Source organism: Dermacentor variabilis, chromosome 2 (assembly GCF_050947875.1).
Source record: "Dermacentor variabilis isolate Ectoservices chromosome 2, ASM5094787v1, whole genome shotgun sequence".
Lineage (NCBI taxonomy): Eukaryota > Metazoa > Arthropoda > Arachnida > Ixodida > Ixodidae > Dermacentor > Dermacentor variabilis.
In genome coordinates this window covers 137,183,927-137,197,933 of record NC_134569.1, presented here as the reverse complement: position 1 = coordinate 137,197,933, position 14,007 = coordinate 137,183,927, and the positions used below count along the sequence as shown (strand labels likewise).

The following is a 14,007-nucleotide window of genomic DNA, read 5'->3' as shown; positions in this document are numbered from 1 at the left end:
TGTATCGCTGCCCCTATATATATATATATATATATATATATATATATATATATATATATATATATATATACTTCATCGTCTTTCTTGCTTCCGACGACTTCAAGAAACCTTCATACAGGTATACACGAGGGAAAACGAAAACAGAACAAAATAAAGAAAAGTCGAAGAACCGAAACGACAAGGGCTCAGTGACCAGTCCACGTTCTCTCCATGCATTTTCCCCCACTGGGATGTTCCCATTTTCTGTTTAGGATGCCCTGTCTGCACTAAGGCCTACCGTGAGGGTCACAGGGCCGGTGCAAGCGTCCCCTCGAATCTCCCCGCGGTCCACTGTCAAAACTGCGCAACGCGATAGCCCGCTAGCACGCAGTCACTGCAGTCATGGGAAGAACTGCGCTTCCCTATACTAACCGAACCTGATCAGCGTTTGCTCACGCGAATGAACTGCACATCGCCATCGACCGGTCTTTTTTATTTCTTTCTTAATTTCTCGCTCTTTATGCATACGGACCACCGCCGACATATTCTTCCCGTCGTCTTCACGCTTGGAGGCCCCTTCTCCGTCTCGTGTACTACTTCGCGCGGCACATCGCCGGAGCCACGGATGATAAACGTGATTGCGTACACGCGGGACCGACGCCGCCGCCGTAATTAATGACGACGGGCTCCCTTCCCTGGCGAGACGAGTCCATTGGCGGCGAGCAGCAGCCGGCATGCACCGCCCTTCGCGTCTCTCCATCTCTCGGTATACTGACGAACGCACGGGCACACTCCTGTCTCGAGCGCTCATCACAGGCGTCCATCGTAATAAGGCCCCGTTCCTTCAAGTTGTCGTCATCGCCGCCTCTGCACTTCTTGGTTTATAGGAGGGGGTGCGTCGAGGTTGATGGAGTGAGACAAAACTGCTCGCGAAGAAGAACCACCGGTGTCTGGGGGCCAGTCATTCCTTTATTCTTTTACGGTAATTATGACATACGCGCTTTCAACCGCTGCCGGAAACTTCGGGACCTATTGAGCTTTTCTACGTGCGCGAGCCGACATTCCTATCCGCACAGGTTCGTCTGTCATTTCCTAATCCTCTCTACCTTTCGCAAATTCTGCGTCTGCCTTTTGCGTGCCACACATGTATACGTTAAACGTCCGACCACACGGGAGCGTCTTTGCGCGTTTTCACGCGCTTGCGCGCCCTTTGACTTGAGGCGCGTCTGGTGAGGGAGGACGAGAGAGAGTGCCACGCGGTCACCCTTTGTCCTCTCCGTGTCTCGTGCCGCCGGTGCCTTAGTATAAGTCGCGCTCTTTTGTCGCGTACGGCTCCCGCCAGGCGTATACATAAGCACACCGGCGCGGCGTTATGCCGACGCCATGCGGCCCTCTCTTCATCAAGATTTGCGATAGCCAAGGTTAAAACGCGCGCGCTCGCTTGCGTGCGAGGGCGCTGACTTTAGCTGGAAATGAGCTCGCGATTACGGCGTCTTCTCGAAGAAGCCTTCTCCTGCCTTGGCGTTCCTCCTCCGAGCTAATTCTTCTCGCCAGGCCGGCTGACAAAGACCGCGCGGTTCATCCCTAGCTTATAGATGATATTGCTTAGCTCGCCTTGTCTCTCGCGAGCTGCGGGTTGCTTCAATTAGACACACGCGACAGCCAGCCAGCCGTCCGACGGCGCGCGCAGCTGTGCGGTCCACGTGGTCTTTCAGTGAAGGGCCCTGCTGCGAGGTTGCGGCCGTTTCAAGCGTTCCAAGCACTCCCGGACCTCCGTTGGGATGAAATGAAAATAAGCGAGGCAGAAAGGAGACGTGTGTATATGAAAAGGAGACATGCGCCCCTGCTGAAGTTGTAGCATGGTCTTGGCTGTGTGCAGTGCACTTTTTTTTCTCATCCTTAGAAGAACGTCGGGGGGAGAGAGAGTGTGTGTGTGTGCTGCACAAAGGAAAATGGAACGCGAAACGAGAGATGCGCGAAACGACGCTTCCTGTCGGAGAAGTACGGCCGTGCGACGCCTCGTGGGTGTGTGTCGGTTGCCGGAGTCGGAGGCAACAACAACGCCCCGCGGTTGCGGTTGCTGTCTATTTGGAGCAGCCCACGTAAGACTTCCGTGCACCCCCCCTCTCCTCCCCCCACCCCATCTTGAGAGACGGACAACCGGCGGTGCCTGCATGGGCCCCCGAATCGATTTAGCATGCTCGACGGCGCGTCGCCGACAGACGTCTTCTCATCCGCGCGCTCGCTCTCGTCTCTTATGCTGCACGTGTATCCCACGTGCACGCGAAAGTGACAGCCGCAAAAAATAAAGTAACAGAAAAGGGAGAGGAGGGAGGGGGGATGAAGCCCCGTGTCTTCAGGCAAAAGTGAAAGCGTGTGGTGCAGGGAGTAGGTTACTGTAGCGCGTGTGCAGCCCAAGTTTACGAACAGTATGTATGAATAAGGCAGCAGTACATGAGACTGCGAGCTATGGAAAGAAGAATGATAGGTGTAACGTTAAGGGATAAGAAAAGAGCAGATTGGGTGAGGGAACAAACGCGAGTTAATGACATATCTTAGTTGAAATCAAGAAAAAGAAATGGGCATGGGCAGGACATGTAATGAGGAGGGAAGATAACCGATGGTCATTAAGGGTTACGGACTGGATCCCAAGGGAAGGGAAGCGTAGCAGGGGGCGGCAGAAAGTTAGGTGGGCGGAAGAGATTAAGAAGTTTGCAGGGACGACATGGCCACAATTAGTACATGACCGGGGTTGTTGGAGAAGTATGGGAGAGGCCTTTGCCCTGCAGTGGGCGTTACCAGGCTGATGATGATGATGGTGATGATGATGATGATGACATGAGACTGACTAGCAAGCGGAATCCGTATTCAAGGCATAAGAAATATACGCATATACGAAAGCTGCAAGTAGATGGACGGCGAAGAAATTCAAACACAAAGCTGGATTCTCACGTAAAGCTAACTGCCTGCCGGTAGTGGTGTACCGACTTACGTGTTTGCAAAAATCGCTGCAATGTTTGGCGTATTATGCTTAGCTATACTGATGCCGCTACTGGTTCGCGTAACCGGGCGCGTGGCTTGTGGATGGCTTCTAGGGTAGCGGGTGAAACTTTCAAAACTTCTCGGTGGGGTGACTATGTGACGTTCTGCTACTTGCTAAGCACTCGGGTTCGATCTATTGCTACGTTTACGCGGAAGAGCAATAACATAATAAAAAAGGCACTGTCGTTTACGTGCACTTAGATGCATGTCGGCCGCCTGGCTAAAATTAAATCCCGAGTCTTCCACCACGGCACCTTTCGTGGTGTCATGAGCGCATATATGCTTAGGAACTCAAAAGCTCACACGTAACATTTCCTTAATTGTTACCGATCAGTCTCACTAACACTCTCCCCAAACACGCGGACTAGTCTCGTGAAGCTACAGCAAGAAAGAAAGAAAGGAAAAATGTAATGCGTTCGAGTTCTCGTTTGTGCAATATTGTAAGGTATTTTCTGTGCTGTGCTCGGTCATGCGATGTTAGAGGTGGGTTTAATCTGAAAAAGATCGAAGCATATGTCGTTCTGTTACGGCAAATTGAAGCAGACAGGAGTACTTGGAAAACATTGTTCGCACAAAAGCGAACTGGGAAACGCACAACACACAAACCACGCAGAGGCAGAGAGGAACGTTACCTAAGACAGGCTCGAGCACGCGAACTTGCACGTCAGCAACGCGATGCTATCGGCACGAAATCGAAGGGACGGCGCCGCTGACTCGTCAGGGGCGTGCGACGTGTATCTCTATAAGTTAGCATGCAAACAAAACGCGCACCCCGTTCATGTAACAGCGCACGTGTTTCTCCGTCGCGGCGGCGCCGTCAAAGCCAGGAACGTAACGGCGCCTAAAGAAAAAAAGAACACTACTACTACTACAAAAAAAAAAAAGAAAAATGAAGACAGCACACAGTGTGTCGCAGACAAACGAAACTCGCACGCAGCTACATAGCCGCGCGCTGCGCGTGCAACGGCGCACAGAGCCGGTGTGTATCAACGGCTGGCTGGATGGCTGCGCCTGTCCTTGACGTCGCGCCTTCTCTTCACGGCACGTGACGAGACGGGTCACGGGTGCTCGCGGCGCCTCGTCTCGGGAGACTGAACCGCCGCCGCCACCGCCTCGAGCGAGGCTTCTCGTTCTCGCTCCCGAGGCACCCGTGTGCGAGAAGAGAAGCCTCGGCACCCGTGTGCGAGGCAGGAGAAGCCTCGGCAGACGCAGCCGTCACCGTGCCCTACACGAGAGCAGGCAGGCAAAGTATCCAAAAGAGCAGCCGTGCGACAGCGAGCATTGAGAAGCCGACGCACGTATAGTATCTGCTGCGCGTGTACGCGGCGGGGAACCGGGCTGGGCGTCGCTTCTTCGGCGTGCCCTTCGACCCCCGCGATTCCCGAAATAGAGCGGCCGTTGCAGGGGGAGACGGTGGCGTTATCGCGCGTCTTCCTCTTTTTTTTTTTTTTCTCTCTTCGTTCCCCCCGCGAGTTGCACATAACGCTGCTGCTGCTGTTCTTCTGGTGTATGTAGGCGTTCGCGAGCGGCTGCGAATGCAGAGCGAGCGCGTGCTCCATGAAGCGGCGGCGGCGTCTTGGTCCTCCGGAACGGTTCCTGTCACTCCGTCTGTCTGGGCCCAAACGAGCCGCGACCCGGTGCTCTCTCTCTCTCTCTCTCCCTGTCTCGAGCGCGCGCGCTACGAAAACGCCGCACATCGGCGGCCTTTGGCCCGGATACGCCACTGGCCCCCGCTCGGACTTTTTAGCTATCCGCTCGGTATACTCCTGCCTGCAAAAATTATCGAGGAGGCATGCGCGCGTCAATGCGCAGAGTGGAGTCCTCCGTGTTGCTTCGCAAGAAATGAGTGCGAGTTCCTAACCCTTTTTAACCGAAACATCGGCAACACCGTGGATGCCATGGAGTGCAGCTGTCCATGCATAAGACACGAATCCCGCAACATCAAACTCGTGGTCCTGGCATTTAGTTTTGATTAGACAAGTGCATTAGTTCGAATTGGTTTGAGTTCTACTACAGGCGAGACGGCGTAGAGTGATTTGCTTATGAATATACGTTCTTATTGAGTTGCGAGTTCAATACGCTTCCACTCGTTGTTTGGCTTTCAGGTGTTCCCTTACGTTCGTCTTAGACAAGCAAAGCTAGAAGGAAACGTTAAGAAATTCGTGCGCGAATTCTTATCGGACCAGTTAAAGAGCCAAGGTCGACGCATAGAAGCAGTTGATCTCGTTTACTTTACTTCTCTTTTAAGCATTTGATAATGGAGCGCAGAAGGCCGAAATAAAATTTAGCGAACGAGTGAAGCTTCACTATCTAAATGATAGTCCAGAATTGTGCTCTATTTGTAGGCCGTATGCGTCCAACGAAGAATGTTTGTAGTTAGGTTGGGACAGAGTTGCGCACACGGCCGTACTAAGTATTGCACAGCTTCAGTGAACAGACACGAATGACGTTGCTCGCAGTATTGCGTAATCCTTGAGTAATGTACGCCTTCATTACGCCATGTGAAGCGCGCATTCCCAAATAACGCTCAGTTCCAATACGTTACTGCTGTCGTCTGTGCAGAGTGTGTTTCACCGCCAAGATTAAGCATTTAATTTATTTTGGGCGTAACCTTGCGCGTAAGCTCTTTTGGGGTACGTGTAACTAGTCAAGCAGTTAATTCCGCTCTTTTTTCCGACCTCACACATCGCATTGATAGAAAAACGTGTTATTAAAGTTAGCTTTATTCGCCGCACGATTTGTTGGCTTTTGTGGAGAATGTTAGCGAAATGTGCTCAGAAATTGAAATTCCTAATTTATACTGCGTGGTGACGCTCTTTATTGGTTCTTCGGGCGGCAGTATACATTCCTGGATCTCTGCGCCTTCCAGCTGTGCGTGTTTTGGTGCCCGTGACACCAAGAAGTGCCAAAAGAAGTCGCCGGGTCAGAAGAAAAGAGTAGAGGCGCCACGGTGCAAACGCTCACTGTCGGGGCCGTTGAAACGCTCATTGCATATTCATGTAACCCTGTATTAATCACGCGGCAGAGCGCTGACAGGTGTGCCGCTCGTACTAGTTTCCCTCGATTAACGCCCGTAATGCGTCCCTATGAGGTGTATGCAGTCGCTTGGAAGATTGCGTGGTATACTTGTAGCTAGATATTAACATAAATTCTGGCGTTTCACGTGCCAAAACCACGATACGATCATGAGGCACGCCCTATAGTGAAGTAACTCCGGAACAACCACTGTGAGGTGGGGGGGGGGGGGGGGGGCTGTCTTTAACCGGCACTCAATGCACGGTACAGGGGCGTTTTCGCATTTCGCCCCCGTCGAACTTCGACTCCCGCGGCCGTGGGATTTTGTACCCCGACCTCGGGCTTAGTAGCGCAACGCCAAAGCCACTAAGCAGCCACGGCGGGCTAGCCATATACTGAATGCGGTGATGCTTTGAGATGGATTTCGGTTGAGGAGGTCGCGAGGCAGGAGTGCATTCTGGATTGAGCGTGTACGTTCACTGCTTGCTTTATGCCTCGGGAGTGAAGACTGTGCGAGGAGAGTCGTGGCAATTTGGAGCGAAGCAATACTTCCACGCGCCGTAGCTCCACTGGGCAGTCATGACAATCTTCCTAACAATGTAAATACAATAAGCAGGTCAGAAGGTATCCTCAGAAATACGAGCACAAAATTAAAGAAAGAAAGAAGAGCCTTTTTCCTGGAAATCGGAGGGCCTCCCCCGTTTCTTTCTTTCTTTCTTTCTTTCTTTAAAGGCAACACTGCACACTCCCGGAATGTGACTGTGTTGTTTCCCACAAAGAACCCCTACGTATGCACGCTGGCGCTCGGGTTCTCAGACTTCGCTTGAACTTTGACACAGAGGCTCATGTTGTAGTTCTGGCGTTGCGCAGCAGACTTACCGCTGTCTCTTCAGTCTTTCAAGTCTCGTATGTCGCTATGAGCCAGCGTTTTGTGCTTCTTCGTATGTAATGCTGGCGGGCGCGACCCCGTTCCCTTGTTTTCCACTGTCGTTGTTGTGGACAATCCCTGCCTCTGGAAGCCCAAATTTCGTGAGAGGCCGCTTGACGGGAGGCACTCGCTGAAAAGAGAGACGAACACTGCGCGCGCACATGCGCACAAAGGCAGACATGAAAGCACTCACGGGGTTACCCTCCGTGATGAGAATGGCGTGTATCGCGAGGCTGACTTCTGAGTGACTTGTTTATTTGAAGACGTCTTTACGACGTCTTTTTTAACGCAGATTTCCACTCTAGGCTATTCGTCCTACACCGGAAGGGAAATTGAAATGGGTTTCCCGGGGTGGGGTATATACACTTATATACGGTAGGAGGAGCGTGCAGAGGCTTGACTTCTCCGCTGTTGTCCTGGTGGTAATGGGGCTACCTTTACCGCTCGACATCCCAGAAGGATCGTCGCACGGGAATCCAGATCCTGTATCCAGCTGAGGAGGGGCTACCACGTCACCAGAGATGTTTTTTTCTTTTTAATGGTCTTTTTCCCATCAAGTGGATTTGAGGGCGTATGTGTCTTGCCATTTCACTGTACGCAGAAAACCGCAAAGAATTCACTAGCTCGCCGGCTTCCTACACGTTTTTTTTTTTTTTTTTGCTCGGTAACGCGCACGTTTCTTAAAGGACTTGTGTTTCCTCCTTTTAATATCAAACAGTCACATTCCATTTGTTTATTCTTTCTTTGCCCTACACTAATAACTCCCTGCGACCGATGTGTATGGCGAGCCACGGTTTGCAACGGAAATGTGAATATACGAAGAGCCTACTGGGCGCCGTGGTTGTCCGATCGCGGTATATATACCGCTCAAGCTCCTCCTGCGAGTTCGGGGGCTTCGGCCTTCCGTTCCAGCGCTTCGGAGCCGGTTCGCGCGCGGGCGGTCGGGCCCCCGTTTGTTTGCGAGGCGGGCGGCCGTTTGCGTGCTTATTGCATCAGGGTCGCCGGCTGGCGAGAGTCGGTAATAGGCGATGAAAAGAGTTCGTTCGGAACGCGGCTGTTCTCTCGACTCCCGCTGCCGCCAGAAGCTGCGCGGCCCGCCAGGCCACGGAGAGTCAATGTCAATGGCTCCTCCCGACGAGAGCTAAAAAAAGGCACCTCGCCCCGACCTTTCTTCCACGCCCCTTTCAGAACGCGCGCTTCATCGAGAGGCCTTGAAAACGCCGTTACTTTCTGCTTATTGCGCCACCGAGTTGCTCTTTTGACGACCGCTCCTGGCGCCGCACAGTCGACCCCTCCATTCGTGTTTTTTTTTTTTTTTATACTGAATTTCTTTCTTTTTGATGTCATGCGGGTGGACGAGAAGAAGCTTCGGTGACCGCCGGAAAACACGTAAGCAAAGTCCTTGTTTCAGCAGTGGCACTAACATTGGGGCAATTGTTGTCTGTCTAATCGAAACTTCGCTTCAAGTGTCGCTACGTGAAAGGCGCGAAGCCGTTTCACGTTGCAAGCACTGTTGCTGTTGCAAACACTGAAAACAGGCATAACGTTTGTGTTTGAGCCAAGCTCGCTGAGGACAATTCAGCGTTTCGCAAGGCGATGTGTTGAAAAGTTCGGCAACATTATTATGAGCAAGTGTCATGTAAAACGCGGATGTCCAATGTCCCGGATTGAAAATGTCTCTGTCGAAGTTTTGTGGTTCGTCTGCATGGGCAGTTAATGGAAATGGAAGAAAACATGCGGATACTATAGACACACCCCTTGCTTAGGTTGGTGAGCAAGCGATGTGTCATGGCCCAACTCCGGGGTGCCAGGACTGCTCCAGCCTCGTCGACTCCTGATGACGAATAGTCAAGAGGGGAGGAGAATGTGCTGTAATAGATACGTTTCAACAACAACATGTGTCTATACATGTGTGGACATCCCTGCGCGGCTTAAGCACCGTGCTTAGTTGGGAACCTTAAACAATGGTTCATTATAGCGTTGCAAACTCGGATAACCTTGAAGCGTCCGTCGTGCAGTGGTGGTGGTGAGCGGAGCCCGTGGGCCATTTATCGTCGAGTGACCGCGATAACGACCTGGTTTCTGACGCTCGCCTGCGTTTGATTCGCGTTTCCCCGTTCGCTTCGCGTATCATCGCTTGCTGCGCCTGCGCTAACGAAGTGTCCCCGATTAACAAGGCAAGGCGCCCACTGGGGGGCGGTGGCGTCGCGGTCGCCGCAGTGCTGGCAGGAGTCGGCAGCCCGGAAATTAAAAGGGGCGCCGCCTATCGTCGGCCGTTGCGCAACGCTGCCGAACGGCAGGCCCTCCTGATAACGGGCTCCGGTTCTTTTGCCCTTCGGTAGGTTTCGACTCCCCTATACCGCGCTCCAACCTCTCCTGCCTTCCGTCCAGTGCCGTTCGATCGACCGCCGGGCTGCCCGGCGACGAGAGTGCATTGCTGGCCTCCCGTTATACGGGCTGTTATCGTAACGGCCAGTTAGCGCGGGGATATATATACGCCGCCACATCGGCGACGGCTTTTATGGTAATTGTCGGACGCCATAGCGCTAGGCCGCCGGCGCGAGGAATGGCCCTCTCTCGCCGTGGACGCCTCGTCCGCCTCTCTGTCGAAACGGCCAGTGCGTCGCGACCGCCGCTCTTAAGCCGCCTGCGGTGCCTGTGCGCTAAAGAGAGAACTGCGGCGCGTGTAGTAATTCAACGAAGCACGCCTCGCGACAACCTTGGCTATGGCTTGATGCTGCGTGCGTGCGGGCGTGTGTCCGCTCAGCACGTCTATACTATTTCGTTTACAGCTCCTTTCTTTCTTTCTCTCGCACATCACCCGCCAGTATATCTTTGTGTGTGTGTTCTTTCATCTCCTGTTTAATTCATCTGCCCGATCTCTGTTATTCATTGCCGAGTTTCGAGCGGCCGACGTATAAAAGAACGCCGCCACGCACGGCTTTAACAGTCGCGCGGTGCTAAACCCTTTCCGCTCCTCTTCATTCCTTCTGCTGGATGGACTTCTTACGCAAGCACGCTCGCAATTGGCCCAGTGCCCCTCTTTTTAAGCTCTTTTCTTTCGGCGTGCCTGATCGTGTTTATTTTCTTTCTGCGGACGTTGTTGTGTAATGGCGCGCGTGACACAGTGGCCCGTCGGCAGCAGCTTTCGTGAAGGTTTGATGACCGCGCACCAATTAACCAGAGTGTATACTTACGGTTAATTAAAGTGAATGGCCGCAACAGACTGACAGTATAGTTGCTATCGCGTCAGAAATTATTTCAAGGCTACTATTCGACAAAATGACAGAGAATGCTGGCTTCCATTCTGTGTGCTCCTTAGTACGTATAAAGCCGCCGCGCTGTATTCGTCACGTGGTTACGCCGCTGCAGCACGCTGGCTACCGCTATCATTGGACTTGAGAAGGTGGGTTGCACACGGGAAGCTGCGTTGCGAGCCGTCAGATCATTTTATTGAGTGCAGGAGGCACACGATGTTTTGGTGGGGTGATGGCTTGAGGGCCTCCCTCAGAGTCGAGAGGGCTCGATCGCTCCTGACGCACCTGGGTGAGGGACGTATTCTTTGGTTAACTTGTCTAAAGCGAAGCTTCTTGTTAGAATATTAATGTTCCCGGGTGCACAGAGGCAAACACCAGGCAATAATACATAAATATATCCGTGGTATGCACTGCCATCAAACAGAATGAATGATTGAAGCAGGCTTCCCAACACACTCTGTGTTCTTGCGGAGAAGCTAGCTTTGGCAAACATATTTAAGATAGCTGCGCACGGCCTCGGCAGTTCTTGAGGTGCGTCGAAAGTGACATATATGTAGCATTTGTCATCCTCCAACTGCAAGGTATAGCACGCCAACAGACGTAATACCATTTAACAGTTCACAAATCGCTTTTGTTTTCATACTCGCAAGGGACAAGGAAAGAACGCAGGGGTATAAGCATAACCATTCGCCAAAGAGGCTCACCAGTGCTCTTAGCATCATCTCTCCGTTTTTAACGTGAAAGCATATATAGATGTCGGTATTGAGGTATTACTATTGTGCGCAGTGTTTGGCGAGTGAAAAGATCAGTGTAAATCCAACGATTATGCTAGGCGTCAATACCACCGCTGTCTCGGCTGAAAACGCACCAAGCGGTCTTTATTAAGCGGCGGCTAGGGTTATAGTCCACGAGCCCAAGATAGCATCCTCGGACAGTGGCCGGGCGTGGAAGCGTGCCAAAGAAGTCTCCCGAGGCCCACCCTCTTATGTCATGTGGAGGGAAGATCACACTTAGCAACGCTCAGAGCGGTTTAGGATGCGTCGGCAGACTTCGTATCCAGTTTCATGACGCTTAGCCATCCTTGTGAAAGGAAGCAATCTTGTGACTGTCTTTCTTTTTTCCCTCTCTGCCGTATCACGTGTATAATCCAGATGTTTAGCCATGTCCATTAGACCAATTTCGATATCTATTTTTTCCGGCCGCCCCTCCTCACGACGCGTCCGAAACAGCCCAGTGCTCCATGAGTAATCTTAGCTGCGATGTGCGCAACCTCACTAGCTCCCTGAATGCACTTCGGTTTTGAAGTCCTTGCTCGTGAGTTCTCACATATACGTCGTCTACTATATCGAAACTGTCTTTATGTTTAACCAGCGAGGGGAGCGAGAATCTTTGCTTTCTTTTCACGCGAACCAATCTCGCGAAACGCACCAGACTCTGCGCCTACACGTTCGCCCTGCAGCCAGCCACGTCCGCCTCGCAAGGTTATATATGCATGTTGGATGCACAATGCGACGGCGGCTGCTACGACCGGCCAGGTGCTCAATGACTCGTGCAAGACCCAGCGATACAACGGCACGCAGCCGCCATCAAACGCGCTATTCTTTCTCATCGATTCTCGTTGCCCCTTCCCTCCCCTTTTCCTGCCCGCCCGCAGTCTCGGGCGCTCTGCGTTCGAGTACGTCCCACCACACAAATCGATGCCTGCATACGCGCAGGCTCTTTGAGTGTGTGCGCCTGGTCGCGCAGCATCCTTGCAGTCACGAACGGGTTCTTCGCCGTCGCGGCCCTTTCCACTCGACCTGCATTGTTATACTGTGTCGAGTTCTTTCCTCATTTTAGGCCGTCAGACTTATATAGAACCCCCCAAAATATAAAGAAAAATGTATAGAAGAGTCGTTAGACCGGGCCGGCCGTGTGGAGCCAAATCAAAACCGCACGCCTCTTCTTCGGCAGACCGGGCCGGGCGAGCTACTCGCGCGTTGCGCCAATCTGTTAGCTACGTCGTTTCGGAGATCGTGCTCCTGAATACTGCGCTCCTATCTTTCTCACCTCCTCCACGCTTATCATGCACGCGTTGGGAGGACTGCACGTTTTTTTCGCATCCGTCAATCGCGATATCGGCGATTGCTATCAGATCCTCCGTTGGCAGCCTCCAGAGTACCGGACTACGTACCTCGCGCTACCTAGAAAAAGAGTACCGCCAAGTGCAAAAATAAATAAATGAATAAAAGTCGTGCACCGCTGACGATGACTACGCACACGTGCCGTGTCAGCGTGCGCAATCTCTCTCTCACTCACTCTCTTTCTCTCTTTTTCGCATTTCAGAGCTTCGACGTATCTCTCTCTCGTATGTCGCGCACTTCGCGCCGTCGCTGACCCGAATATAATGCGCTCAAATCTGGACGAGACTGCCTGCCGACCGGCTGATGCCGAGCTGTTCCCGACCGCCAATCTGGTCCCTCTCCCCCCTCGTCCTCGCACCCGCGCGTCGCCGCCGTCGTCGAGATCACAGAGATCGCGCGCACACGCGCTCGCTGGTCCTGCTCGCGGAGGTATTGTAAGAAGATGAGGCTCCGCTGGATGAAGAATCGGAGAGGAGGCGACGGTAGAGAAGAAGGGAGCAAGAGCTAAGCCATCGTGGCCGGTGCGTGCCGCGCCCGAGTTCAAGGGCGGCGGTACAGGGAGGGGGGGGGGCACCCCCTCCCCAGCACAGCCGGAGTAACATCGGGGTCGTCCCCTCGCGTCTACGCCGGCCGCCGCCAGTTCCTGTTCGTCTGTGCGTCGCCGCCGCCACCGCGATGCTCCCTGAGCAGCATCCTCTTCAAAAGAAGGGTGACTAGGTAGGTGGGGGTGGGGGGCGGCAGTGATATCGGAGAGGGGGAGGGGGGCAAGAGGAGAGAGCTACCGGGGGAGACCCCCCCTCTGGAAATCTCTCTCTTCGGCTGCTGCCCCCCACCGCCGATAAATAAACCAGCGCAGACCCGGCGTAACGGGTTCTAAAAGGAGACGAGACGGTGGGCCCCCGAAAGAGGAGGAGAGCGGAGGGGGTCGTCGGAGAAAGGGTGACGGCGGTGGTGGGCGTTGGACGGACGGACGCTGGCTGCTGCTGCCGCTGCTGGTGCGCACCACCCAGTCCCCAGATCGCGTCGACCGGGGCATCCCCCTTGACTGACTGACTGGCTTCGCTGCGGCGGCGGCGGCTGTTGCAGCGGCGGTGGTGGTGTGGCTTTCGTCAGCGAGCCGCGGTCGCGTGCTTGCGCTTTCACGGTGCCGGGTTTCTGCTTGCTTCTTCTGCTGCTGCTGCTGCTGCTGCTGCTGCGGACCCCCGAGCGGAAACAAGCGCCTTCGCCTGCCTCTGCGGTCATTGACTGCTCGCCGCTGCGGCTTTCTTGCTACTAGTGCCGCCGCCACCATCACCCCCCCCCCCCCTCGCCGACGTAAGATTCCCCTCCTGCCAGCGCCCTTCTCCCTTCCCTCCTTCGACGTCTCCTCCGCTGCTTGTGCAGCGCGCCTGCTGACGCTGACTGCCAGTGCACGCGCGATCTCCGGTGCTGACGGAACCCTCGAGTCTGCGGCCCGCGATATTTCTACACAGCCAGTGCCCTGTGCGCGCGCGCGTGTGTATTGTGTGTTGCTCGCGGGATCTTGTCCTCGTCTCATCGGAGCAGCCGGAGAAAAGGAAAAAAAGAAAAAGGAGCGTTGTCGCGGCGACCGAAAAACTGCCCGATTACTGCTGAGGAATCTGTTTCGCCCATTCAACATGCTGTCCCGTCCGGGCGAGGCGGG

At 53.7% G+C, this 14,007-nt stretch overlaps 1 protein-coding gene across 2 annotated transcripts in view; it reads left to right on the top strand.

The window, feature by feature from the left end:
* LOC142572755 (uncharacterized) overlaps positions 1-14,007 on the top strand; it is a 184,639-nt gene that overhangs the window by 118,190 nt on the left and 52,442 nt on the right. Inside the window, exon 1 of one of the 2 annotated variants that reach the window (XM_075682090.1) lies at positions 13,748-14,006. The exons of the other annotated variant lie outside the window; for it this stretch is intronic. Coding sequence (XP_075538205.1) covers positions 13,982-14,006 — 25 coding nt within the window. The 5' untranslated portion in view covers positions 13,748-13,981. Of the gene's footprint in view, positions 1-13,747; position 14,007 lie in introns of those variants that run through there. 2 annotated transcript variants of the gene reach the window in all.